The sequence below is a fragment of the Phytophthora sojae genome (genome assembly GCF_000149755.1).
Source record: "Phytophthora sojae unplaced genomic scaffold PHYSOscaffold_6, whole genome shotgun sequence".
In the NCBI taxonomy this organism is placed as follows: Eukaryota; Oomycota; class Peronosporomycetes; order Peronosporales; family Peronosporaceae; genus Phytophthora; species Phytophthora sojae.
Genome location: NW_009258120.1, coordinates 2,958,587 through 2,986,296, shown reverse-complemented (window position 1 = coordinate 2,986,296; position 27,710 = coordinate 2,958,587). Strand labels below are relative to the sequence as shown.

Sequence of the window (27,710 nt, the reverse complement as noted above, 5' to 3'; positions counted from 1 at the left end):
TGGTCATTTCCCAAGTACCCCAACTTCAAGGTAATTTAGGATTCGTAAGTTTATTTTAACTAAGTGAATACACCTCTGCAGCAAAAAAACAACAACAAAAATCACTCGGCTGCGTTGAATATTAAGAGCACCGAGCGTCGAACAGCAGGCTTTTGGGAGATTTACATCAACGCATAAAAAGCTTTCCGAATTTCTGTATTTCATTGTGTTAAACACTACAGAACTCATAAGCCTAGTCTCCTCTATCCATGCTTCGCTTTGTAGTCCTTCCAGTACTTAAGGTAACTCAGTCTTTCCACACTGTTTGCCGCTGTTCCCTTTACCTTCAGCCACTTGTATACAGTGTTCGGAGCTTGTTTTTCTTCCAGCCACTTCGAAAGTTGGGTCTTCTTTAGTGCCTTGGCTCTTTGCGATGTTTTCGAGTAACTCTTGCCGACGATGATAATCTTGGTGAGAGCATCATCGTCGAATTCCTCCATCAATGCCTCAAACAAAGATGTCTTCTGCTGCGGGTTCTTTCCGCCGAAACGCGTCTGGTAGGAGACCCAAATGCTAAAAAGTGGATCCGCTAAGAGATCGTCGCCTGCCCCTTTCAAATCCAGCAACTCGAACAGGAGATGGGGTGACGTCTGACTGCTCATCCACCCTTTCATCAGCTCCGTTTCCATTTCTTTTGCGAGTTTCGCTGTGTCGGGTTTCGCCTTTAACTCAATAATCATCTTCGCCAGAGCTTCGTCTCCATAGCGTGCTGTCAAGATCGTGTTCGTCGACTCTTGCGTTCCAGGGTGCTTCGTCTTGAAGAAGTCGACGTACTCGAGCCACGTTTCTAGCTGCGGCTTGTCGAAAGAGTTTATCCCCGCGCTGTTCACCGCCCAGTTGTACTTGCTGACGTACGTTTGCAAGAGCGCATCAGACGTACCCGCGTTCAGCAGCTTGGAGACTTCTGTCGGGTCTTTCAGCTCACGCATTCACATGTTGAGCAGTGCGAGCTGCAAGTTCGCCGCCACCTTCTCCGTACTCGGGTTCTTCTTCGCCAAGCTCAGCATTTGAGCCAGCGCTTCGTCCGTGTAGTAGCCCAGCAGGATGTCGATGACAGTGGTTTTCTGTTTGGGGTGCATCTGGTTAAATCGGTCGAGGTACTTTCTCCAGAGTTGGAAATGACCGCTGGTGAGAAGGTTGTCCGTCGCCTTGCTTATTTTCTGCTCAGCAAAAGCATTGTTCGAAGTCCACACCGTTCGATACTTGTCCTTCATCGCAGCCCTGTTCATCACCAGGCTTTAGAACGTGCTCCCTGGGGGAAGCCGACTTGGGAGCGCCCATTTCACGCACTCCGTCTGCAGTTTCTTGGCGATTGTCGCAGTACTTGGATTCTTCATCGCCGTTTCGATCATGTCCAGCAGCCCTTCGTCAGTGTAGTGCCTCACAAGGTCGGCATCAGTTGACTGGGGTGGTCCGGGTTCTTTTTGCTGAACTCATCTGCGTAACGGACCCACCAAACAAGCTGCGGGCTTTCGAAGAGTCTGTCCTTCGCAGGAAAAACACTCAGTTTCTGGAAAACGTCGTCGACGAGCAAGCTCTTTGCCTTCTGAACAAGAGAAGCTGATGGCCCCAATCTCTCTTCGGTGTGTACGTCCGTTGTATCGTTGGCTGTCATGAACTGCGACGAGGTGTCGTCGTTCTGCCGACTACCAGAAGTCAAACGAGGTGCTGCTGCTGGGGAGAGGGTGGAGAGTACTGTAGCGTTCGGAGACCCCAGAGCGGTATTGACGCTTGAAATGATGGCATCGGCAGCGAGCACTATGAAGAAGCGAAGAAACATGGCTGGAGTGCTCTTCAGCTCACGTTAGTGGTAGCTAGGTTTCGGCTCGAGAATTTACAAACTGTGAAGCATGTACGCGTACAGGTTATCTATTTATCGGTACGGATACGGGTCAGACCTGGCCTTTTGGTCGGGCATTTCAGGAGGGATAACGTACCTTGGGTAGGACACTAGCGCGTTGGCTCTCGTCTGCGGACTTCGACACGGGGGGGGGGGGCCGCTGCGCGGCCTGCCCCACCCCCATAGTCGAAGTCCTCGACTCGGTCAGGCGCTGTGTCTAGAAAAAAAATATCGGGTTGCAGCGCTCGCGTTCGCTCGCTCGCGCAGACACGCCCCCGCCTGATCGGCGGGTCTTGGCAATGCGTGAATGCACTTGGTGAGTCTCGCGCTGCTCGCCCTCGCCCGTGATGTCGCAGCTGGAAGTGGCCAGGAAACGTCTTTATAGTTGTATTGAAAAACCTGACCGGAAATTCAGGCCCGACCTGTATCCAACCCGGTAAATAATCTACCCGTGTATTGTGCTTTTCAGTTGTTTTGGCAAATCGGACGTGTAAAACAGCTACCTACTAAGATGGGGCTAGGTTATCGGAGCAGATACCTCGTAGTGAATTAGGACCAAGAATTGCTAGTCCGATGAGAGCACTTGCGCAGGTCCTACAAACAGCCGAAAGCCCGAATGTCGCCCATTTTCACGGCATTCGGGGTTTGAGGTGTTACGAAGGACTCCTCCCAAGTCTTGTGGCAGGACTTTCATACGAGCTGACTCTAATACCGTGTATGTCAAACGCAGAATAATCCTATGAAAACGAAACCTATGAAAACACGATGCAGTCGATACGTTAAACACTCCAGTCTTCACCATTCGCCTTCGCGGGTTCCGGCATTGCTTGCTTCCCCAAGCAAAGATTGCTTGACTTGGACTCCAACCGGAGTCCATCAGTGTGACTCCCCCCCCTTTGGGGGGGGGTTCACACTGACACTATTCCGGAGAGTTTTCCGGCTCTAAGCCGGATCAGCGTTCACACTGACACTATTCCGATTTTCACATTAATATAAAAATATTCCGAATTTCTAAAAAGGCTAGCAAGAAACTCGTTGGTTACCATTCGCAGGTTTGTCAGGTGTCCATGGAGAGCGAAGAAGGAGATTGCAGCACAGAGAGTGGTGGTGTCTGTAGCGCGGCCAAAGACTCGGGCTCTGCTGCTCAAGTTCCGGCAGCGGGATACAAGCTGATGGCCGGATCGAAGGTGCCAAACAGAAAAAGAACGCGGCCACAAAGCGTCATACGCGGGGAAAGGTGTGGGGAAGAGAAGAGATTCTACTGCTCATCGGTGCGTGGAAGGCCGCCTCTGTTGATGATTTACCAGAAGGGTCCACTGCCAAGCATGTTGCTACGACTGTATTCAACGCATACATCTCCCGCTTGCTTTTGACAAAGGCAGAGCTGCTCGGAGAGCATGTAGAAGATGCAAGCTCGTTTTTAGCGAGTATGGCAAAAGCGCCTCCTAAGCCTGAAGGCGGTATCGCGGTTACGGATCCGGATTTCTGGCCGCGGCAACCGCGGGCGGTGGACGACAAAATGGCCTCACTGAGGTCGAGCTACTCGTTGATTTCTGACCACAACAACGGGACTTTGGTAGGGAGCGCAGGGCGGCCTGCGTGGTTTGAAATGCCGCCCGCTGAGCGAGCCGAGGTTTTAAAAAAGTGGGGCCGTGTCGCGCTCACGGCGGATTGTTATCAAGCACTGGGGGAGATTTTCGAGGGCGATCCAAGTATCAGGCCCATCGATGGTGGTTTAGCGATTGGTGCGAGTGAACATCTCGCCGAAAGTTCCCTATCCGAGCCAAGTTCATGTGGCACGAAGCGGACGCGGACCGAAGATATTGCAGAGAGGATGCACGATGTGATGAAGAAGACCATCAAGTCCATGGAGGATATTGCGCAACGGGATCATGAAATATACCTGCAACATCAGAAAGAAGAAAACGAAAAGACCCGCTCATTGCTCCGCGAACTATTTTCTAGTCAGTAATAGCTTCGCATTAACACTTCGTTTTAACATGGACCTAGGACGACCTCACTGAATCTCTGTACTGCAACCAGTGTTGAATTGCATCTCTAGTTTCGCTTGTTTCAACTTGATTCTCTGTGCACCGTTGCTCGTTGGTTAATCTTAGATAGTTTTCGAAGTAAAACTCTCGGTGCCTTTGCTCGAGCTCGGGGTTTCAGACCTCATCTTTCTCATCGATCACGAAGTTATGCAAAATGCACACTGAACTTACTAGCGTGGGTACGTCTTTCAGGTTTGTCCTCGCTATCTTGATAGGCTTCGATAGAAGCCGCCATCGCATCTTTGCAACACCAAATGCACACTCGACACAGTAGCGCATTCCAGCGAGCTTCCGGTTTAGTTTGCTAATTACCACACTTCTCTGGGTCTCCGCTATCTCATACGTTGTCACAATGTGCTTGTAGTTAGCATACTCCGAGTCTGCAAGTAGGAAAAACGGGATTTTTCTGTACTCGAACCACCCAGTTTGAAGTAAGCCAGCCCCAATGTCTCCACTCGCACTAGTGGAGAAGCTTAGTCCCTTGTATTTTGTTGAATCCTCAAGACGACCAACGAATAAAGTTGCTTCAATATTAGTGCAGAATTACAGATAAGTTGTATAGTGCAACAAGTATAACCACCAAGCACTACTATTTTATATAGTATTTTTGTAGGTAACACGCTACCTACGTGTACTATTTGTAGTATTACTATAGTTCCAAATTTGACTTGAAAATGGTATGGACGTGCCAGTACTATACTACTATACCTGCGTCAGTGAATTCAGGCAAACTGTCACAATCATTTTGTCAAATCTCAGTGAAAATCACTGATTTATGGGAATCATCGGGAAGATATACACCAGTACAGAAGGGGGATCGCTAAGGAGGGCCCTCATCGGGAGGGCCCTCGTTACAACCAGGGCATTTGGGTAAATAGATGACAGTAGGTAACGCTTTGAAATGGGCAACTAGAAAACCCAAAACCAGTGACCCGCATTAGCTCGAGAGGGTCACAGGCGACGGCACGCTAGAGCTGAAGACGCTGCAGACACTGCTCATTAAGCCCAAAGCAGCAACTCAAGTTATCACAGGGAACATTTGCCATGGCACTCGTTGCAGCCACAGAGGAGACCTCGGAGGAGCCTTCGGGGGGGGGGGGGCTTCGGAGGGGACCTTGGAGGACACCGTGGAGTAGACAGCGGAGGCGGCCACGGAGAAGACTACGGAGAAGACCATGTAGTAAACGGCGGAGAAGACAGCGAAGGCGGCCATGGAGGAGACCCCGGAGGAGACCACGGAGAAGACCACGGAGTAGACAGCGGAAGAGACGGCGGAGCAGGCCTCGAAGAAGACCGTAGAGGACACAGCGGAAACGGAGGTGTGGACCGGCTCTACACTATCATGCCGCGAGCCGTGGGGTAGAGTCCTGCCGTGGCAACGACCCTTTCGACTACGCACAGGAGCTACTGCTGAGGAATGGGCCCTTGAAATAGCGTTTGTGATCCTCGTAGGCAAGACTTATCTGCTCATATCCGTTCTGAGCACCCCCAACGCGCACATATTCTGTTTTATTCTGCCTTTCTATCATTGGTATAAGGTTCCATTGCGTGTTAAGATATTAGGAATTCGCATAAGATTGCGAGGTAGTATCTTTGGCGAGTTAGGACGTACCCGGTCACATGACTCGCTATTTCATAGAGTGCTTCATTTAATAAAAACAAGCAACCTCGCCACACGCACAACATAAATCGCTATGAAGACGGGTTCCAGGTTATCAAGAAGGCGTTTACGGAAGCACAGGCCGCAGCGATTCGACTAAAGGCCAATGACATCGAGCAGTGGGCGACTGTTTTCAGCGTGGGGGCCGAACAAGACGAGTTCAGGTTGCAGGCGTACGTCCCGCAGTGGGAAGAATCCGATAATCCGTTGGTGCCATTCGAGACCGCTGTGAATGGCTGTGCCTCCGCATACAACGAACACTGGGTCATTCGTCCTGGCTCGTGGGTGTTTCTGAAGTCTTTCCCGGGTGGCCCTCAGCAGCAAGTCCATAGGGGTTTTCTAAACAGCGAAACCGTTGATGCTGACGATGAAGAACTGCCCGCGTTTGTTCTAATCGCTTTGCAGAATGGAACCAGACTCGCGACTTACGGATGGAATAACCGCCGACCACGAAAGGAAACTGAGAAGATTGTATCGCTAAACAAAGGAGACTTGGTCATTTGCAGAGGTGATCTCGCTCACTGCGGTGTTTCCTACGACTGCGTCAACATCCGACTTCACTGCTATTTGGATCTTGATCTCCCTGGGGTTTCCTACCGATACAACATGACTCAGCTCTGATTCCAGATGTACGCATGACGTGCAGTACCTGAGGCGCCGTAATTAACCTTGTGAGATCGCGCGACGCGGCGGCATTTTCCTAAGCTGGCTGGTTCCCGAATCCTTGGTCACCAAGTCTGGATACGATTGCGATAAATCCACCAGTGAGCGTCAAAATGACTCGGTAGAAGCCTAGAAGATCCATTGGATTTAAGCATAGCGATGAGTTCATGAACACACGGCCGACCATAAACAGTGCGAAAAATTCCAGAGCAAGCTCGATACGGTTTAGCTCCATTTATGATGTCCATGGCCTCTTTCCAGAGACTGTGAGTAGCACGAAGAGCCCAAACAGTAATCACACGCGACACCTGTGTGTATCTGTCATGCTGAAGTAGATACGGCAGTATCGTAGCATCACGAGCCGCACGTTCGCTCACAGCACTGGCACACGAAACCCACCACGGTAATAGTCTTCTAAAGACGCGCATGCGTTCCTTCCACTACCGAAGGTTCACGATAGCCGTAGTGACGGTAGCGGTTTGTCCAGCAATGAACGAGTTTGGCTTTATGTTTCCACCAATGTTCATCCAGGTACGAAGCAATCACCGGTGAGAGTAAGTGCAAATGGTCTCGACGAAACTCAAATTCTTGTTCGGTTTCCGATTCCACAGTCTTGTAGAAATAACCCATGAAGGCTTGAGTCTGCCACGTGTTTTCGTATTTATCCCGGCCAGGGAGAGGAATGAGAACGGCAATCTGCCCCAAAACACTTCGGGTTTTTGCTAGCACATTCCTGTTGAAGTGCCAACGGCAAATCATGGTCGGAACTGAGGATAAAAAAATGGCGAGAGCATTCAAACATGCCAATTCGCGATCCGTCAGTATCACGTGAGGTAGGGGTACACCGAGCTCTTCAAGCATAGAACGAAGCGTCTTGAGAAACCAGCTAAAATTTACCTCCTTCTGACCAGGGAGGAAGCACTGCGCTACAGGCAGTACTGTGTTCATACCAGACATAGATATGACATTTACATGTGGTAAATCGTACTTGTTGGTTTTGAACGTGCCATCCATTATCAATACATCACAATGACTGACGTAAAGACGCAGAGTAGCCGGGTGTGCCCACAAGAGATACAACTGTTCGTTAGACACTGGATCCAATTCGTAGCGGTAGATAAAATTGTGAGCATCCAATAACGCTAACAGAGCTTCCATGGGGGTCATCGTTGACATTGCTACATGACGTGCCCTCTAGTTGGCGTTGCTGATGTCCTTTGGGAGAACGAGAGATCGTGAATCGTTGTGCAATATAGAAGCTCGAATCTTCGCCACGGGTATGCCAGCTGCAGTTTGGCCCTCTATGAAGTCCTGCATACTAGTGGCTTGAGCTACAGAAAGACCATTTTCTGCCCGCCGTCGATGCGCAGCGTGTACCACAATATCTTCCGCCGGTGGATGATTGTGAACAGCACTCTTTCGACTTGTGTGAACAAATAAGGACCATGAACGTTGGATTTAGAGACTGCACAAATTTTTAGACGCATCAGGCTGCGTTTTGAACCTCGCATTTCACGTTGCCGTTCACTTTCCGTGAGATGCTGAGTGCATTTAGGCTTACGAGCGCGATCACATTCGTAGTTCCGAGCCCAAATAATCGTTGTAGACCCTATAAGATACCGTACCCGGCGCCGAAAAACGTTAAATCCATGCCGTAAAGTCCAATCATGAACCGCTTTATCCGCCTCGTCATGCTTATCAAATACAGCCTCTGGTGGAGTTTCGGAGGATGAGCTGTACTTGATTCCAAGCAGTACATACGTTTGCGCCTGCGACGTCCACGACACAACGTAGACTATCCTCCCGAACTGGATACGGCGATTTTTCTTCCTCTTCCAAGTAATGTTCGCAAACAGGAGTGAATATTGTCTCCTGTACCCATTCCAAGTTGTCTGAGTCATCAGAGTCAATATCCGAGCTATCAGAATCGCCAGAATAATAATCCAAACTGAAATCAGAGAAGTCGTACTCAAACAGCAATAAATCTCTTTCAGATCTTGATATCCCGAAGTCTGAACAAATCGAACTGTCACGACTTGCGAATTCTTCAATTCCATTGTCATTTTCATCGTTCACGTAGCCGTCAGATATGTCGCTGTGGTTCGCCACGGATTCAATCTCTTCGGAATCGATGAGAGATAGATAACCTTCCCAGTCGACCCCTTCCAGGTCGAGATCAACAGTAGGGTCACGTTCCAACGCTAATGCGGCTGAAAAAAAAAAATGGCTGACGACTGAGCAATAGGAAACGGAGCTGGGCCTTATCCTCACCTAGATCAGCGACTCATGCAGCAGAAGAGATCACCTGCTCAGAATCGCGTGGGTCAGCGCCGGCATAGGAGGTGGCTTGGTCAACTACATGGCCCGTAGAAGAGGTACGCCGCTGGAGACCGCGTGGGTCTGCGTCTGCATAGGAGGTGGTTTGATACCAACCCGGCGGACGCATGTCGTTGAACGAATACCAAATCGATAGCTTAAATGGACTTTAGTAGGGCCGAAGTAGCTGAGGAAGGATGGAGATTCGAGGGGGGGGGGGGCGTCAGCGGACGCACTCTTGGGCCAACTCTGGAAGTGAAGGCAGTGAAGGTAGTGCTGCTTTGTTTGCTATTTTGAGAACGCCAAAACGGACGAGTATACTGAGCCTCAAGGGTGCATTTTGGCCATTATCAATAGGTGAACAGTAGAAACAACGATGAATTCAGGTTAAGGCGGAAGCACTACCCGATACTGCTTAATTCTCGGGCTACAAGTTATAAGTGATAAGTTAACCGCTGCTGACCCTAAGCATACGAATCAGGTCATTTGTAGATGACCCACTCAAGTCAATGTGGGTCACTGGTTTTGGGTTTTCTAGTTGCCTATTTTGAGGCGTTACCTACTGTCATCTATTTACCCAAATGCCCTGGTTGTATCGAGGGCCCTCCTTTGGCAATCCCCTACAGAAGCAGTGAGTGAGGAGGATGTAGCGTATGTATATATTCAGAGGAGCGGGTTGGATTACAGAAACCGTGTTCAAGCTCCGGCTTGCGTTGCCACAGTTGCGTCGGAGGAGGTGGGCGTTCAGAAGCCGCTTCGACCTTCATATTCACTAAGCAGTCCTGGCATATCCATATCTGAAGCTGCAATCCTTGCGTTGTTGTTTCGGCTCGTTGACGTTCCCGACGACTGACCGCTCGAAGTTGCCGAATTATGCTGGCCCACATGTACTTGAGTTGCTGGGGACCGGCCCAGGTTGTGCCTTCGTGCACTACTTCATTCCGAATCTGCCACAAAAGTACTGTGCCGATGCTGCATAGTACCCACCACATCCGACGGAATATATCAATGTGGTCTGACGTCTACTGGTCGCAACACACTTGGACTCGGCCCTGAAGGCGTTTGCCAGTTGTGGGTGCCGTCCTACCAGCGAAATACGCCTTGGACTCTTCTAACGTCGCAGTTGATACCTCCCGCCCAAGCCAAAGCTCAAGACACCGCGTCCAGAACGCTTGCGCCCTGGTGCACGACCAGGCAACGTGACTTGTAGTGATTTTGTCGCCACGACATGGGATTGCAGAAACCGTGTGTGTGATCTACAGAAACTGAGATGTGAATACTGTACAGAGGACTGCAGGCATTCTACAGGGGAGTCTGCAAAAAGTACAGACGGGAACACGTCAATTGGTGGATAAATAACTTTGAATTTTGAATTGTCGCGGTTATGTCGGCTGCATACCGGTACACCCAGCGCCGCGCTCAGCAGCAGCGCTACATACGAGACCAACTCAACGAGGCACATCTGGATAAATAACTTTGGTGCTCAGGTCGAGTGCTTTCAACTGACTAGGGCGAAAATAGTCGTAGGATCATTTTCAACGCGACGCTTCCTGACGATTCGTGCAGCATATCTAGTCGATACGTGTGAGACCGGCTACATGTACGAGCTCGGGCAAAAATATTAACCTTTCCTCAAAAACCACAATATGGCGTTGTACCTTAACTGCAATTATTTGCATCTCTTGATTTTTTTGGTAGCTCAAGAGCGTTCTTACATAGTTTGAGGAGTGCGTTGAACAAGTGCTTCATTCGTTACTTCAGAGCTGTTCGTGTTGCCTTCCCGAAGAGGTGGACTCAGACTCCTTGCTGCGTTGAAGGCGGTAAAATAGAGCACTTTGAATGAGCAGCGGAGTCACAGTAAGCTGCAAATCGCTATGGACGGACGCATGTAGTGTAGTGTACCCCGCGGCAGTCCAGGCTGCCGTGTGCCGAGATGTAGCAATATGCGTAGGATCAGGTAACACGGACGTCTTACCGTATTATGATAAAATACGGCCGCCTTGGTGCGTTATGGTAATACAGTCACCGCAGAATCTCGCGCAAATAGCAACCTGAGTGCTGGTGTTAACGCTAATGACCTTTAACACTTCACCCGCAAGGGGGTGTAGAGGGTCCTACATCCTTCCATTGAGCGCAGTCCGTCAAATTCACTTCAGCGTAATACATGTAGTTACCCGATGTTTGATGCTACTACAGCACTTCTGTACTGTACTCTCCTGCTGTTTCACGCACAGAAGACCAGCAGCATCTGGCCCTATGTTAACCCCTTCAACCCGGTGCGCTGTATAAGATGTGTTAGCAAATCATCCAGATAGGATAAATTTCAAATCTAAGCTGTATAAATACAGCATAAGAAATTGTTATACTTGGAATTTGTATGCTCGGAACTCTTTGTAAGCCTGCCTCTATCACTGACTATACAAAGACTAAGTCAAGTGAAATCAGTGTTTCTGTAAACTGTTCGCATAGATGCATGCGGGAAGGTACCATCGTCTATGTTCAAGTTTTTGGAATATTGATTACCAGGGTACTATACACAAATGCTACACCACCAATTAATTCTTGCAGGCTTCGTGCTGAGTGGCCAGCAGCCGCCTCCCTCTTTTTGAGTCTCACTTTCGAAATCAGCGGCCAAGAGCTCAAATGGCAGGAGCCCGAGAAGCGACGCACGGCCCGCATCCTGCGTGGCGAGACAACGACGTGGAAGGCCATCTGGAGGGAGCTAAAAGCGAGTGGGTGGACACACAAACTGCCCCCCGCTAGCTCGATCGAGACACGGTGGAAATTCATCCCACCAGGCGGGAGCGCGGCTGGCACGGAGGGCAAGGACTACTTCTTGGGCGAGAACGCGGTTCTCGCCCACTACGCCCGTGGTATGTAATCTATTTTGACTATTGTCTGGCGTATCAGTCTAACACACTGTTTGATTCTGCTAACAGTCCATTCGAAGGAAGGCGCTCAAGCGCTGAGTGCAGCATGCGTTGCAAAAGGTATGCTGACAAGATTGTGTTATCATAGTGGGCGCTTATCTAACTAATGGGTTAACGCTGGTGATGCTGCAGCTCCAGAAGAAGACTGCCAGGTTGATGGTGCATGTGTGCCAGTCCCACAGGCCTCACCTCTCCGCGAAACAGCAGGTCAAGCAGCGACTTCGCTTCCGGACGCTGCGGGCGAAACGGCGACTCCGCCTCCGGATGCTGCAAGCGATGCGGCAAGCCCTGCTTTGACGACTCTTGCGTCGGCAGCAGCAAGCTAAGGAACTCCAGCCCCACGACAGCGCAGTACACCTGCGAAACGTCCGCGGGGTAAGTTTGTGTATTGTATCTGGTATCAACGTTTGTGCTCATTATCCATTTCATCTGCTCATCATCCATTTCATGTGTCAACAGGTCGTGCTAGCTTGGATAGCGACGATGACGACACAGAAGAAGCTGAGTATCACTTGGTGCCATCGACGTCCAGAGTACTTCGACCAAGACGCTCCGCGGATGCTTCACCTCCAGCGAAACTGCAAGATCTGTTCTTTGATGCGTACGGCGAAACTGCAAGATCTGTTCTTTGATGCGTACGGATGGGAAGCGAGGCGGTACCACGACGTATTACTGCGAGGCTTGCGTCGACCCTCAGCAAGTGTACCTGTGCATGAAGCCGAAGAAGACCACCGACGGTGTCCTGATGAGCTGCTGGGAGATCTGGCACACCACATACAAGAACGGCACCGCCATTCCTGACCACCTGCAGACCAAGATCCGGCTGCGCAAGTCCCCAGCCAAGAAGCGCCGCCGTGCTTCGTCGGGCGATTCGAGTGAGTGAGAGAGTGGAAGCGTGAGCGAGGGGAGGCGTGTGAGGCTGCGCACGTCCAGAAGTAGTTTTTGATTGCTCATTTGTAGCGGCGTGTAGCCGGGGGGGATAAGCTGGTGTTCAATGATTGCTTGTTGAAATTTACTGTATTGATTTGTTTCATTTGAGTTTTGTATGCAGGTTAGAGGTACGCTTCATTTGATTGCATCCGTACATCAATTGGAGCTACTTGATTTCAGTATTGCCCCCTCTCGCATCGTCTGCGCTCATATTTAAAAAAAATATCAGCATAGATGCAGCTTTTAGAGTTTGAGCCTCGTGTTCTGTACTGAACATGGGCAAGAGTAGTGCGAGTGCATGCTTATACAGCTTAATGGCGCTGTATATACCGACGGTAGTACATCCAATACAGCGTAAGAATAGCTTTACGTAGTGTCTGCGTCACCGCCTTTTTCTCCGCCTTCCCGCCGCAACCCTCGAGTATACAAACTTCTAGATAAAATTATGCTGTATATACAGCTTAGCTCACCCTCAAAATCCGTCGGGTTGAAGGGGTTAAATGTTGACAAAAATTTAGCACAATTTCCTCAGGGCTATCGTAATCTCTCCACACACATCATCACATCACCATGATGGATAATTCAACGCTCACAACATGTACGCGAAAATCCTTCACAGTCTGTAAATTCTCGAGCCGCAACCCCGAGAAGTTGAGCTGAAGAGCACTCCACTCATGCTTCTTCCCTACTTCATAGTGTTCGCTGCCGTCGCTATCATATCAAGCGTTGATGTCGCCCTGGGATCCCCGAACGTCACGATATTCTCCACCCTCTCTGCAGCACCAGTAGCAGCTCCTCGTTTGGCTTCTGGTGATCAGAGTGCTGACACCTCGGCGCAGTTCATGACAGCTAACGATACAACGGACAGACACAGTGAAGACAGAGTGGGGTCATCACTTGCTGTTGTTGAGAAGGCAAAAAGCTTGCTCGTCGATGACGTTTTCAAGAAACTGGGTGCAAAGGGCAAGCTCTTCGATAGCCCGCAGTTTGTTTCGTGGCTTCGCTACGCAGACGACTTCGCCAAGAAGAACCCGGACCAACCAAATATAGGGATTAGAACCTTGGTGCGCCACTTCAATGATGAAGAACAGTGAGCGACAGGCTTATTCAGCGCAGTACTTGCCTCGGTCGTATAGCTCTGAGTCGTCAACACGAACACTGCTGGCCGCCGAGGACTCAACTTGCGTCCTCGCGACGGTGCGTCACTCACGTGAGCACTCCTTTTGTATTACTAGCGATTACGGTGTCTGCCGGTCTTGGCTACTTCGTCACCACAGCACTGCTGTCGCCGCTAAGTCGTATCTGCTCGCCCTTGTACTTCACTGTGTCGACTCCGTGCTTGAGCTTCACAGCGCCGATCTGCAAGTGAGCAAGCTCACGCTGCTCTCCGACCTCTCACTGCCGTCCGTTGGGTTCATGCCGTTGGTCGTGTCACCCGCACTCGCCGTATCCATCTCGTTGTAGCTCGCAACCATGCCATCTGTCGTTGAATCACCGGCGACTGCTCACCAGATCCTTCTGTCTTCGCTCGGCTCACTCATCCCCATGGCGTCCATGATGTACTTGCTGTTCTTGCCGTCCTTGTACTGCTTGTCGACCGAGTGCTTCTTGTCCGCATCCTGGTCCTCGTTTTCCGCTGTAAACGCCTGTACCTTGTCACGTCACTGCATATTGTCCTTGGTTGTCCTCGTAAAACACCACTGCTTACTCTCCAGCCTCAGTTCTCAAATCGTCCTCGATTTGGCAGGTTTCACCAACGCTTTAGCTTGCCGCAGGTTTTCGATCTGGACACTCCAAATGCCAATGCCCATGCTGTCCACACAAGCTGCATGCCTTCCTTGCCTTAACATTTCGGATCTGCCATTCGGTCGCTGTGATTTCTGCGCCTTGTCCGTTTGCGTGGGTTGTGTGCTGCTCGCACCTGGATCACTTCACAAGCGTCACCGCTACGCCGTGCACCTTCGATACGATCGGCTTCGTTCGAGTTGCGAATAGCGCTGCGTGATGTCGTCGGCACTGCTGCTTCATCAACTCGTACCGCCACTGCAATCGCGTGTAGTGCGGATGGCGAGAATGATTCGTTGCGCTGATCTGCAAGACGTCTTCCTCTGGTGTCGTAGCGGGGCGGTCGATCGTCGTCTTGATGTTGTATTTTCACTGGATTGCGACCAGGAAATTCCTTTCTCGCCTCACCAACTGCCAAACCATTACAATGCTGTCTTCCGCGGTAAAGTGCTGCTGCTTTCTGCCACTGCTTCACTTGATATCCTTCGCCGTAGTCTCCAAAGTTCTCTACTGCAAACTGGACAGCATCACTCAGTGCCGTTGGTTTCTGGATGCGCACTACCATCGCCCAGTCCGTGTTGTTGATGCCCCGGATGAACGTTTCGACATACCAGCCTTCCGGGATGTCTGGGTGAGCGACTCCAATCTCACGCAGTCTGTCAGCAAAGTCCCGCAAACGTTCTCCTGGCTGCTGCACCCGCTTCGCCATCTCCAATTGTATCTAATGATACTCTCATGGCTGCCGTACATCCGCGTTAACTGCGTCATCAGGTGCTCGAAATTACGATCTTGTTCTTGGGTTTTGGAGTGAGCCTGTACAAACCACCGTGCAACGGGACCCTTGAATAACTTCGAAACACCATAGTAAAGGTCACGCGATGTCCATTGTTAACCGATCAAAACACGCTGTCTCTCCACCTCCAGTGTCACAGTCTCCAACCACTCCTCCACTGCTATAGAATCATCACCCATGAACGGCTCAACAGAGAGTTGTTTGCACTCCGTTCGCTGGATTAGAGGGACTTCACGCTCCGTCACCGAAAGTCGTTCCAGCACCGCTGTTTTCTGCTGTTGCGATGTCAGAGACTCCCACCAATCATCAAACCTGTCACTGGCAGCTTCACGCCTTCGATCAGGTTCACCGAGCACTTCTTCAGCATCAACATGTCGAGGCTCACCACCATCTGCACTCGCATCTTCTTGGGGTCGTTCATTGACTGTTTCAGCAGCATGCTGCCTCCAGCGTCGTCTTGAATCTCTATCCGCTGCTTTCTCTTTGCTGGCGTATCATCGTGTCCATCGCTCCAAAGCAACTTTGAATTCACTCACTCAGCCACGTCAACTTCTTTGATCAGCCTCCTCCACTGTTCTCTCAACTTCTCAACCTGTCCACCTCCTCAACAATCAATCAGTGCGGGCAAGGAATGGGTACCTCACGTCCGACTTCTCAATGCGGGCAAGGAATGGGTACCTCGCGTCCGACTTCTCAATGTGGGCAAGGAATGGGTACCTCGCTTCCGACTTTGTTATACTTACCTTTGTATCAATCCGCACGCACTCAGCTCCCAATCAAGGCCACTGCTGTAAGGATCGAGACGTGACGAGCACGTCGTCGGCCCTCCCTGTTCAAGTGCAAGGCTAGGGCGTAAGCATTAGTCTAGTTTAGGCACCTTCACTCATGACAAGCAAGAAACATGCACATGGTGCATTACCTCTGTCAACTACATTGACGTTTGTATGACGCACGTCAATTCACTTCAACTTGAAGTGGATTGACCAATCAGATTGATTTACTCTAGCACCGCCTTGGGCACTGCCCAGACGGCCGGCCACTGGGCCTTAACGAAATAAACTCACTTTCAAATTTGCATCCAACCACCTCAACGCTTTCGGCATCGCGGTCAACACTTCCTCGCGGCCTCTGCGTCTCCTACTGCTCAAGCCTCACATCTGGTAGCACAAGTCGGTCAATTTTCGACGGGCAAGTGGTCAGAAGAGCTCCAATCGACTCGCCTCGCTACTTCGGCTTCAGCTCGACTACTGCTACAACCTCCAGGTTAGGGTTATTGCTTTTCGCTTTAACTGCTTCTCTACGTGCACTCTGACTTAGCGGCATTAACGCTTTTCGCTAGCCGTAAAAGTCTTCCATAGTCGACATTAACGCTTTTCGCTAGTCGATTTTTGCTAAACTAGCCTTACGCTTTTCGCTAACGGTTAGTTATTCGAAGGATTGTACTAGTTTAACGCTTTTCGCTTCACTAGACACCTTCACGCACGTAAGCCTAGTATATTGCGGAAACCTTTGTTTCACTTGGCCTTGAATGACCAAGGTGAACAACCAAAAAGGTAAACCAAACCCAAAACCAAATCTACAAGCAGTAGATCGACTTCGTTTACAGGGGTTACTTGCAGTAAACCGCCTTGCAACCTTGACTCACCACCTGCAGGCTCAGGAGGGGAGTTTTCGCTCAGAGTCCGAGCGTATACTTTATCGAGAAGCTTGCCACATCCTAAGTTTACAAGTAGTGCGTATCCATAACACGCTCACTACTGTGTTCGACCGTGAACTTAAGGAGAGCTCGCGTCAAAGAGCACTTGAAGGAGCTCAAGAGGAAGAGCTACTTATTCAGGGTTTCAGCCAGAAAACAGCCATTTCCAAGTCCAAGCGTCAACGCTTGAATTAGCGCTAAGTAGCGTTGTTTAGGTGTTAATATGTGAAGTTTTTCGACTTTTTCGCATTGTTTTAGTGCAATTACAATTGGCTGAGCCAATCAGTAGTTACCCTACACCCCATCACCCGTTTAATTCCGAATTGGAGAATCCGCGTAATTTTCAGCCGTTTCCTGATTTTTTCGCGTAATTTTCAAGTATCTGGTAAGCTTTGGCGTAAGCTTCGGGTGTTTTTCCTGTCTATGTCTAAGCGTACTGCTCGTGAGTGGGAAGAAGATCACCAACATCGTCGCATTCTCACCATCGAACAGGCCGTTCAACGCGCTTTCACCATCCGTGCTGCTACCCGTTTGCAGTACGAGGTTACTTGCTTGACGGATCACCTCCGTGAAGTGTTCTTTCCGTTTTTCGAGACTCACCTCGACCGTGTCATCGAGACTGAGTTTGGACTGTTTCTCTACGAGACCGCCGACAACCTGAACATCTGTGTCAACCGTATCGACACCGAAGTTCGTGCCTTCGTTGATCGCATCATCAGCATCAAGCGCGCGCGTTTCGAGTAGTTGTTGACAGTGTCGTCGTAGCTCTAGTTCTAGTAGCTAGTAGCTTGCATTCGTAGCGTAACTTTAATCAGCTTTTCGCTCAAGTTACACTATCATGACTTCGTTGAATCCTGGTGGATGGTCTGCTGACCGTCTGACTCAGTCTGTGGTCGAAATGGTGCAGAAGCAACAAGCACTAATCGACGTTTTGACTTCGCAACCCAAGGAAGTCATGGTTGAGGGCATAAGCCTACCTTGTTTCTATGGAAACATGGGCAACTCGGTTGAGTTGTATTTCGACCAAGTTGTTCACTACTTTGAGGCGAAGAACATTGATTGGCAAGATGAGAATCAGAGTAAGCGCATCATTGGCATGATGACCGCCAATTTCAGGGGAAATGCTGCTGCATGGTACATGCTTTGCAGGGATTCCATCAGTGACGTCCAAGACTTGATCCAGAAGCTCACGAAGGAATTCGTTCCTCCGGACCTTCAGGAGCGCCTTCGAGATCGATTGTACAGTCTCAAGCAAAAACGTTGTTCTAGCTTAGAGGACTACATCTCTCGATTCCGCGTTGCTATCATGCAAGTCAAGGACATGAGTGAGCTTGACAAGATCACGTACTTCATTCGAGGTCTTGTTAGCCCCACGAAAGAAGAAGTTCAGTATCGTCGTTGCACGACGGTATCTGAGGCTCTCTTAGTTGCACTCGATTATGACAGATCGCACTTTCGTGCTGGTCCGTTTCACAAGAGTCGTTGGACACCTCCAAGGACTTTTGGACGTTCCAACTCCTCATCATTCACTCGTGCCAACACGGCTCCACAGCGTCCTGCTGACAATGAGCCTGAGCCTATGGAAATCGACACCGGTCATGTGCATAGTCCACGCCGTGACAATTATCGTCGCCCTGTTCAGAACAACAATCGCAGCAGTGGCAACCAGAAGAAGTGCCGGTATTGTAAGAAGCCTAGTCACACGATTGAACAGTGCTTCAAGCTTCAAAATCGACAGAAGCATGGATCGAACAACAGCTATCAGGCTGACACCAAGCGTGGTCAGTTCGCCGTTCACACTTTGGCCACAGAGAAACCAGAATCTGTTGAAGTTGTTGAGATAAATGATCTCAACGCTAGTCACTACCAGCTCCGAATGAGTTGATTCGGAAACCAGGTCTGTGTAAAGGCAAACGTGTCACCATTATGTTAGACACGGGAGCCACATGCAATGTCATTCGTCCTGGATTGGTGGACACTATTCCAGACACATTGATCTCTCAAGTCACCTTGTTTGACGGAAGCACAACGAAGAAACGTGCTGTTCACAAGGGCAAGGTCACGATTGAGATGGATGGCTATAGATTCAGAGACTTAGAGGTCCTGGAGTGGACTATGAGTCCTGAGCACGATGTCATTCTCGGAAAACCCTGGTTTACCAAGTATCAGCCGATTATCGATTGGCGTACTCATCATCTGCAGTTCAAACCGCAAGGATTGAAACCATTGTTGCGCAAAGTTGAAGTCTCTGGTGCTGAGTTCAAAGCCAAAGCCAAGCGCCATGACTATGAGGAGATTTACCGCGTTAAGGTTACTCCAGCTCAATCCGTCACGGAGGAACCACAAGAAATTGTGCCTCTCCTGAATGAGTTTGCTGACGTCTTTCCAGACGCTTTACCCGATGGATTGCCTCCTCATCGACGCGTGGAATTCGAGCTCAACATGAAGTCAGATGCTATGCCAAGCACACGCGCACCTTTCCGGCTCTCGAAGACAGAACAATAAGCCCTTGATCTGTTTGTCGAGGAAAAGTTGAAGAAAGGTTGGATCGAACTATCCGATTCACCCTGGGTCTCCAACATCTTTGGTATCCCGAAGACGGACCCGAAATCAGGGAAACAACTCTCTCGAGCTGAGTGGCTACGATCGGGAAATGCCACGTTACCGATTCGTTGGGTGATTGATTATCGTTGGCTCAACTCGCAGACGATCATCGCCAGAATTCCACTCCCGAGAATTGACGAGACATTTGACAAGATGTATGGATGCATCATCTTCTCAGTCTTGGATCTCGCGCAAGGTTACCATCAGATGAGGGTTACCATGAAGAGTCATCAGTACCCAGCGTTCCGCACTCATTCTGAGACCTACCAGTGGTGTGTTGCACCAATGGGTCTTGCTGGAATGCCAGGTGTCTGGTCACGTCTGATGCGTGTCCTTTTGGGCAAATACGCGTTTATCGTGGTATGCTTGGACGACATTTGTGTATTTTCCAAGAACATGAAGGAGCATCTGCAGCATCTCCGTATACTTTTCGACGTGTTACGCAGGGAGAAGCTGTACTGTCATCGTTCGAAGTCTCATTTTGGGCAAAATCAAGTTCAGTTCCTAGGTCACACCGTGTCGAGCCAAGGCATCGTGTTGGATTCCAAGAAGACTGAAGTGATCGCCAATTGGCCAGTTCCCATGAACCAAAAGCAATTGCAAAGCTTTTTGGGTCTCGTAGGCTACTACCGTCGCTTCATCTACAACTACGCGACAATCGCCTTACCGTTTGGACCTCTGGTCAAGAAGGACCACACCTGGAACTGGAATGAAGAGCATGATATCGCCTTCAGCAAGCTGAAAACAGCATTACAATCCGCCCCAGTCCTGACTTTACCGGATTTGTCTCTTCCGTCCATCGTGACAACCGATGCTTCAGGATACTGCGTGGGTGGAGTGCTTTCGCAAAAGCACAACGGACATGATCATCCGTTAGCTTTCCTATCCAAGAAGTTGGGTGTGCATGAACAAAATTGGCCTACCCACGAGAAGGAACTCTACGCAATCAAGCTTTCGTTGGAAAAATGGCGTCATTATGGTCGTCATTTCGACATCTACACGGACAACAGTGCATGTCAGTGGTTGTTACACCACCCGAAGGTTTCTTCGAAGCTTGCACGCTTCTTGACCTTCTTTGTTCAGTTCGACTTCACACTTCATCACCTCAGAGGGTCGATGAATGTCGTAGTTGATGCACTGTCCCGTCCTCCAATGGACTCAACTCCGAATGCGTTTACATCACTTGTATTGGCTCCACCTCTGGTCAACACGATCAGCGTCCATCATTGCGAGTCAGACAGTGGTAAAACGACATCGAGTTTTCGAGTAGTGTGCGATCTACACGCAGTTACCGCTTCGCTGTAAACGCCAAACAGTGAAAGCTCGACTGTTCCAAATTCGCAGAGTGTTGCGCGTCCCGCTATCAATACGATCAGCTTTCACACGTGTACTCCGCAGTGTGACAGTTTTGCATCACGCTATCGTGCAAGACCGCATGATGGGGACTCTCAAAAGGTGAATACGACCACGGTGTCTTCAGCTCTCTCGCCTGTTGAATTTTCGGGGGAGGAGATGGCTGATGCTTCTGCTGGTCACCTCGCCATACATGATCTTTCCGATGGTTATCTCCACATCCCTGTTCAAGATGCAGAGATCGCCACATCGGTTGTGCAAATGCAACTCGCAAGTTCGCTAGGATGGACTTCGAATCTCAAACAAGAGTTCATCAAAGCCTACCGCACTGGTCCTGGATTTCGCGACAAGTATCGTTCTCCAAACGATCCATACGTACTCAAGGATGGATTGCTTTATGTGCAATTCACGGACGACAAGGAGTCCAAAGTGATGAGACTTTGTGTCCCGAGATCGCAGCGCAATCGTCTAAGAACGAAGATTATCGAGCAATTTCATGATTCCAGTATTGCCGCGCACCCAGGAATTCGTCGTACGTATCTCCGTATCACACAATGGTACTACTGGGCGTCGCTTCATGAAGACGTTTCCGATTACGTGCAAAGTTGTGAAACCTGCACACGTTGGAAGCACAGCAACGCCAAGAAGAATGGCAAGCTGATTCCGATTCCAATTCCTAAGGAATGTTGGGAAGTCGTCTCCATGGATTTCGGCACTGGATTGCCAGAATCAGACGGCTATAATGATATCATGACCGTCGTGGACAAGTTGTCCAAGCGTCCAATCTACTGTCCAGTTCACACTACCGATGATGCCGAATAAATCGCTCATAACTTCTTCGACAGTGTCGTTCGGCATCATGGAGTGCCTGCAGTGATCATCAGTGATCGTGATCCCAAATTCACGTCACGGTTTGGAACTCTCTCGCGCAGATCATGGGTGTACAGTTGAATATGACAACGTCATACCGCGCTCAAGCTGACGGCCAAACCGAACGTCAAAACCTGGTACTAGAAGATGCACTCCGTTGTATGGTCTCGTATCATGGTGATGACTGGGCTGCCAAGTTGGGAACGATTGAGTATGCTCACGCAACGCTAGTCAGTGCTTCTACCGGACTTTCGCCATTTGAAGTAGTCACAGGACGTAAGGAACGCAATCCCTTCGGAACAGTTCCTACGCTGTCTACCACAGTTCAAGTTCAACAAGGACTGTCTGAGTATGCAAACCGCTTCAAGGATGAACGCGACAAGATTATCGGCAAAGCCAAGGAACACCTACTCAAGGCTCAAGCATCGCAAAAGCAGTACTACGATCAACGTCGTAGCAACGTCCAATTTAAGGAAGGAGATTTGGTTATGCTGGATACACGGCGTATCACACTCAAGCATCCTGCGAAAGACATTGACAGCAAACGTGCGAAGTTAGCGGCCCGTAAAGTTGGTCCGTTCGTGATCAAGCGCATGATCAACGACAACGCTGCCCGTTTGATTTTACCACGCAGTATGAAGTCGTTGAACCCTACGTTCAACGTAGACGTTCTCAGCCATTACGTCTCCAATCCGGACAAGTTTGAGACTCGTGTTCTTCCGAAAGCATCTCGCATCGTCACAGATGAAGACACTGGAGAAGACCTTCACATTGTCGAGCAACTACTACGCAAGCGCCAGTTCAATCGCTAGACTGAGTGGCTTGTCAAGTGGCATGGTCTCCCAGACCACGAATCTTCGTGGGAACTCGAGAAAGACATCAAGCACGTCTCGCACTGGAAAGTTCTCGTCTACGACTTCAAGCGCCGTCAACGTGAAGTCAACCCGGGAGGATGTAAGGATCGAGACGTGACGAGCACGTCGTCGGCCCTCCCTGTTCAAGTGCAAGGCTAGGGCGTAAGCATTAGTCTAGTTTAGGCACCTTCACTCATGACAAGCAAGAAACATGCACATGGTGCATTACCTCTGTCAACTACATTGACGTTTGTATGACGCACGTCAATTCACTTCAACTTGAAGTGGATTGACCAATCAGATTGATTTACTCTAGCACCGCCTTGGGCACTGCCCAGACGGCCAACCACTGGGCCTTAACGAAATAAACTCACTTTCAAATTTGCATCCAACCACCTCAACGCTTTCGGCATCGCGGTCAACACTTCCTCGCTGCCTCTGCGTCTCCTACTGCTCAAGCCTCACAACTGCAGAGATCAATCCCACCACGTGAACTCCAGCAAGTAAGTCACTCAATCTCCGCTCGCACACGCGTATCGATCAAAATCCCTCAGGTAGCTTCACCGAAATCACCACTGGATGCACGGTGTTCTTGCCCACTGGGACTAGTTTCGTGAAGGCCGCCTCACACATCGTCAGGGCCGCCCAACCGTGTAAACTAGTCCCTGTATGAACCACCAAGTGAGCGACAGGCTTATTCAGCGCAGTACTTGCCTCGGTCGTATAGCTCTGAGTCGTCAACACGAACACTGGCCGCCGAGGACTCAACTTGCGTCCTCGCGACGGTGCGTCACTCACGTGAGCACTCCTTTTGTATTACTAGCGATTACGGTGTCTGCCGGTCTTGGCTACTTCGTCACCACAGCACTGCTGTCGCCGCTAAGTCGTATCTGCTCGCCCTTGTACTTCACTGTGTCGACTCCGTGCTTGAGCTTCACAGCGCCGATTGGCAAGTGAGCAAGCTCACGCTGCTCTCCGACCTCTCACTGCCGTCCGTTGGGTTCATGCCGTTGGTCGTGTCACCCGCACTCGCCGTATCCATCTCGTTGTAGCTCGCAACCATGCCATCTGTCGTTGAATCACCGGCGACTGCTCACCAGATCCTTCTGTCTTCGCTCGGCTCACTCATCCCCATGGCGTCCATGATGTACTTGCTGTTCTTGCCGTCCTTGTACTGCTTGTCGACCGAGTGCTTCTTGTCCGCATCTTGGGCCTCGTTTTCCGCTGTAAACGCCTGTACCTTGTCACGTCACTGCATATTGTCCTTGGCTGTCCTCGTAAAACACCACTGCTTACTGAACTACTGGACAAGATCGAAGTGGCGATGAAGAATCCAAGTACCGTTGCGGTTGCCAAGAGACTAGAGACCGAGTATGTCAAATGGTCGTTGCTGACTCGACATGACCCCGAGGGTGCTTTCTTCACCATGGTAGTCGGTAGGGCTGCGATGAAGGACAAGTATCGAACGGTGTGGACTTCGGACAATACTTTTGCTGAGCAGAAAATAAGCAAGGCGACGGACAACCTTCTCACCAGCGGTCATTTCCAACTCTGGAGAAAGTACCTCGACCGATTTAACCAGATGCACCCCAAACAGAAAACCACTGTCATCGACATCCTGCTGGGCTACTACACGGACGAAGCGCTGGCTCAAATGCTGAGCTTGGCGAAGAAGAACCCGAGTACGGAGAAGGTGGCGGCGAACTTGCAGCTCGCACTGCTCAACATGTGAATGCGTGAGCTGAAAGACCCGACAGAAGTCTCCAAGCTGCTGAACGCGGGTACGTCTGATGCGCTCTTGCAAACGTACGTCAGCAAGTACAACTGGGCGGTGAACAGCGCGGGGGATAAACTCTTTCGACAAGCCGCAGCTAGAAACGTGGCTCGAGTACGTCGACTTCTTCAAGACGAAGCACCCTGGAACGCAAGAGTCGACGAACGCGATCTTGACAGCACGCTATGGAGACGAAGCTCTGGCGAAGATGATTATTGAGTTAAAGGCGAAACCCGACACAGCGAAACTCGCAAAAGAAATGGAAACGGAGCAGATGAAAGGGTGGATGAGCAGTCAGACGTCACCCCATCTCCTGTTCGAGTTGCTGGATTTGAAAGGGGCAGGCGACGATCTCTTAGCGGATCCACTTTTTAGCATTTGGGTCTCCTACCAGACGCGTTTCGGCGGAAAGAACAGAAGACATCTTTGTTTGAGGTATTGATGGAGGAATTCGACGATGAAGCTCTCACCAAGATTATCATCGTCGGCAAGAGTTACTCGAAAACATCGCAAAGAGCCAAGGCACTACAGAAGACCCAACTTTCGAAGTGGCTGGAAGAAAAACAAGCTCAGGACTTTGTATCCAAGTGGCTGAAGGTAAAGGGAACAGCAGCAGACAGTGTGGAAAGACTGACTTACCGAAAGTACCGCGAGAGCTACAATGCGAAGTATGAATAGGCCTTCTAGGCTTATCAGTTCTGTAGTCAATGAAACTCCAATAAACTCAAACACTTTGGGATTTTTTTCCTGAGTGTACAACCCCCAAAGCTTTGTCTCGCTGATTTTAATATAAAAAAGAATGCAACCCAGCCGAGTTCATGTCAAAGCTTTCCGACAAGTGGGAGGGCGCTACTTCGCTTTAACGGTACACATATTGTGTACTTCAGGGTCAAACATACCACCGGATGATGTTTCACTGCTGTGAGTGTGATCCGCCTTTAGAGCATAGAGTCTTCTCAAGACGGGTTGCAACGAGTATACAGCTTGCACGGCTTTTAACTCGGATGTGCGTGGACGAAATGACCGCCAAAGTGCTGAGGCGGAGGGATTCTAATAACCCCTGCAAATTCGCTGCCAATTTCTCCGTACTCGGCAGCGTCTCGATGACATTAGCTTTCTGTTCGGGGTACATCCTGTTGAACCCGTCAAGACACTTCCTCCACAGTTGAAACCCATCGGTGGAGAGAAGGTTTCCGTCGCCTTGGCGACTGCTTCCACCCCCAGCGAATACTAAGCGATACAATTCGTTCCTGGTGGGGGTTCGTCGCCGCAATGCCACGCTAAAGTTGAGATCAGCAAATTTGGCTTGTCCGGGTTCTTCTTGGCGAAATCGTCTGCATACTGGAGCCATGCAGCGAACTGCGATAAACCTCCAGTTTAGTGAAAAACATCGTCAACGAGCTTTCCAGAGTCCAGCCAATGCTTGAGCAATCCGACGAAGCGAGCCAGCTTTTTGCCTTCCCAGTTGCAGTTGCAGCTGCAGGCGGCCCCGCTCTCTCTCCATCGTCTTCATCCATAGCTCTCGTAAACCACCGCGAAGTTTCATCGCTCTAGTCATTAAAGACCGTGTAGGCTGCTGCTGGGGAGAAGGTGGAGGGTATCGCAGCGATCGGTGATTCCAGGGCAACATTGACGCTTGAGATGACGGTGGCGGTAGCGAACACTAGGAAGTAGCGGAGAGGCGTGGCTGGGGTGGCCTGCAACTCCCGTTCCTGTGGTTTGATTGGTCGCGAATAGCAAAGTGTGAGGCCGGGCGAACGTTGATTTGTACGCTATGCAGAGCACTGCATCGGAGATTAAGCACTTTAGAAGATTACTTCAGTACACCAGAAAGCTGATGACGATACCGGATGAAATGCATCCTCCTCCAGAATTTGAGTACAGGAAGGGGGTGCGGGTATGTAAGCAGCACTTGAAATTTGTGTACAATTGACCATCTCGGTGCAGCAGCGATGTTCTTCCAACACCGCTCTGGGCAACATACGCTCCTACTTCATTCCTTCAAAGGGAAAACACTGGTCGAGTGCGGATAGCACACCCATGCGGATGCCAAAGTAGAACATACGTCGTCGCAGCAATTGGGGCGCGAACTTCACCGGCAGCGGCTCGGAACCGAAGCCCACCAGGCACTCCATGGCATATCCGCCCTTGTAGTTGGTCGTGGTCTGACCGTTGCCCCTCCGCTTCTGGCGGGGCGTGAGGTGCGTCGGGTTCGTGTTGAAGAGCACGTTGTGCGTGGCAGTGCCCAGCTTGTCCATAGCCACGGGGAACGGGTTCAGCAGCGCCTTGCCGTTCACGTAGAGCAGCTCGGACTCGGTCGTCTCGTCCTCCACAGGCATGTACTGCACGATGCTACCACAGAGCGAGTCCTCGTGCTTCTCCAGGTCCTTGTTCGTAGAAGACGAGATGCCCCCCACGCCCCACGGCGAGAAGAAATATTCCTGCTTGGCCAATTCATACGCGATCCAGAAGCTCTCCTTGTCTCCGTACGAAAATTCATGCACAAAGTGCTGCTCCGTGATCAGGAAGAACAGCACGTCCATGGCTTTGCCCGCGCGGGACTTGTCAATAGCCACGAGCGACGAGTCCTGCTCGTGCGACGTCTGGCGGCGCCACGCGTACGACGTCTTTGGGCTCAGGTGCGCAGACGGCGTGGATCCGGTCGGAAGGTTGAACTTGGTGTAGTCGAACTCGTTAAGCAACTTCTTCAGGTACTGCTCGCCGTCCACGTCCTGGTTGAAGAACTCCGTGCTGGACAGCACTCGGTCGTAGAAGAAGGTTGTACCCGTGCGGTGGTACCCCTCGGTGGTCCGCAGCACGGCCGGGTCGCGCATGAAGATGTCGTCGATGTCCACCAGCAGCAACTCCTTGATCTTGGTGTGGTACACAGCGAGAGGCTTGATCCACCAGCTACGGAAGTGTCTGGCCCTGTCCTCCGAGAGCTTGCCCTGCTTCACGAGGTCCGTGCAGACGTCCACAATCTCGAGGTTGTTGTCCGCCTCGAACAGCAGTTTACGCGACGAGTTGGACATTTCCTCGGGGAAGCAGTGGTAAATCTGGATCAGCTCCGTGTTGCCCAGGCAGCGAAGCTCCCGCACTAGCGACAGCCCCAATGGGACGACACCATTGTGCATGCACATAATAATGCCCTTGTCCGTCGAATAAGAGGGCAGTTGCCCATCTCCCTGAGTTGTTAACTCGTTGTCGTCGATATGAGTTAACGTGCCCCCTTGGGTCTTGGTGGACGATTCGTCCCGCGTCTTGGTGGTCTGCTCTACGGCCCTCTGCTCCACATGGGAGAACGAGTAGATTGTCGCCACGAGCAGCAGCAGCGGCACCGCGTAGTGCCACAAACGGCGCTTGGCCCCCACCACTCGAGCAGAGGCAGATGGCCGCCGCGCGCGCGCCGCGCCGCCCTCCAGATCCTCACTCCGGCGCCGCGGCGAGGAGGGCACTCCTCGGCTTGTCAACGTATTGCCTCCGTCGTGCATTGTTACCGATAATGGACGAATGAGAACACGTCATTTTTTGTGTAGGACTAAAAAAAGAACA

The 27,710-nt window shown here is 50.6% G+C and overlaps 9 protein-coding genes across 9 annotated transcripts; 5 read left to right on the top strand and 4 right to left on the bottom strand.

The window, feature by feature from the left end:
- Nucleotides 1-242: 242 nt before the first annotated feature.
- PHYSODRAFT_335521 (hypothetical protein) lies at nucleotides 243-1,819 on the bottom strand (the record flags this gene model as incomplete). Its single annotated transcript, XM_009532926.1, has 4 exons — nucleotides 243-959; nucleotides 1,008-1,260; nucleotides 1,330-1,419; nucleotides 1,494-1,819. 4 exons carry the CDS (start codon nucleotides 1,817-1,819, stop codon nucleotides 243-245), a joined length of 1,386 nt encoding a protein of 461 aa, XP_009531221.1.
- Nucleotides 1,820-3,308: 1,489 nt separating this feature from the next.
- On the top strand, nucleotides 3,309-3,851 carry PHYSODRAFT_303191 (hypothetical protein; the record flags this gene model as incomplete). Its single annotated transcript, XM_009532925.1, has 1 exon — nucleotides 3,309-3,851. The coding sequence occupies one exon, from the start codon at nucleotides 3,309-3,311 to the stop codon at nucleotides 3,849-3,851; it is 543 nt and encodes a 180-aa protein (XP_009531220.1).
- A 7,419-nt stretch (nucleotides 3,852-11,270) lies between these two features.
- PHYSODRAFT_416303 (hypothetical protein) lies at nucleotides 11,271-11,435 on the top strand (the record flags this gene model as incomplete). Its single annotated transcript, XM_009532924.1, has 1 exon — nucleotides 11,271-11,435. A coding segment is annotated over one exon (165 nt), but the record flags the coding sequence as incomplete, so codon positions are not given.
- Nucleotides 11,436-12,103: 668 nt separating this feature from the next.
- On the top strand, nucleotides 12,104-12,298 carry PHYSODRAFT_415622 (hypothetical protein; the record flags this gene model as incomplete). Its single annotated transcript, XM_009532923.1, has 1 exon — nucleotides 12,104-12,298. A coding segment is annotated over one exon (195 nt), but the record flags the coding sequence as incomplete, so codon positions are not given.
- A 1,391-nt stretch (nucleotides 12,299-13,689) lies between these two features.
- PHYSODRAFT_303190 (hypothetical protein) lies at nucleotides 13,690-15,446 on the bottom strand (the record flags this gene model as incomplete). The annotated part of the gene is made up of 7 exons (XM_009532922.1): nucleotides 13,690-13,788; nucleotides 13,809-13,909; nucleotides 13,967-14,075; nucleotides 14,351-14,772; nucleotides 14,826-15,063; nucleotides 15,133-15,282; nucleotides 15,393-15,446. The coding sequence occupies 7 exons, from the start codon at nucleotides 15,444-15,446 to the stop codon at nucleotides 13,690-13,692; spliced, it is 1,173 nt and encodes a 390-aa protein (XP_009531217.1).
- Nucleotides 15,447-17,697: 2,251 nt separating this feature from the next.
- PHYSODRAFT_415793 (hypothetical protein) lies at nucleotides 17,698-18,156 on the top strand (the record flags this gene model as incomplete). Its single annotated transcript, XM_009532921.1, has 1 exon — nucleotides 17,698-18,156. A coding segment is annotated over one exon (459 nt), but the record flags the coding sequence as incomplete, so codon positions are not given.
- A 4,922-nt stretch (nucleotides 18,157-23,078) lies between these two features.
- On the bottom strand, nucleotides 23,079-23,812 carry PHYSODRAFT_335517 (hypothetical protein; the record flags this gene model as incomplete). The annotated part of the gene is made up of 5 exons (XM_009532920.1): nucleotides 23,079-23,160; nucleotides 23,237-23,316; nucleotides 23,352-23,452; nucleotides 23,510-23,624; nucleotides 23,726-23,812. 5 exons carry the CDS (start codon nucleotides 23,810-23,812, stop codon nucleotides 23,079-23,081), a joined length of 465 nt encoding a protein of 154 aa, XP_009531215.1.
- Nucleotides 23,813-23,966: 154 nt separating this feature from the next.
- On the top strand, nucleotides 23,967-24,836 carry PHYSODRAFT_335516 (hypothetical protein; the record flags this gene model as incomplete). The annotated part of the gene is made up of 4 exons (XM_009532919.1): nucleotides 23,967-24,077; nucleotides 24,126-24,215; nucleotides 24,250-24,540; nucleotides 24,606-24,836. The coding sequence occupies 4 exons, from the start codon at nucleotides 23,967-23,969 to the stop codon at nucleotides 24,834-24,836; spliced, it is 723 nt and encodes a 240-aa protein (XP_009531214.1).
- Nucleotides 24,837-26,146: 1,310 nt separating this feature from the next.
- Nucleotides 26,147-27,298, bottom strand: PHYSODRAFT_513505 (hypothetical protein; the record flags this gene model as incomplete). Its single annotated transcript, XM_009532918.1, has 1 exon — nucleotides 26,147-27,298. One exon carries the CDS (start codon nucleotides 27,296-27,298, stop codon nucleotides 26,147-26,149), a length of 1,152 nt encoding a protein of 383 aa, XP_009531213.1.
- Between the last annotated feature and the right edge of the window lie 412 nt (nucleotides 27,299-27,710).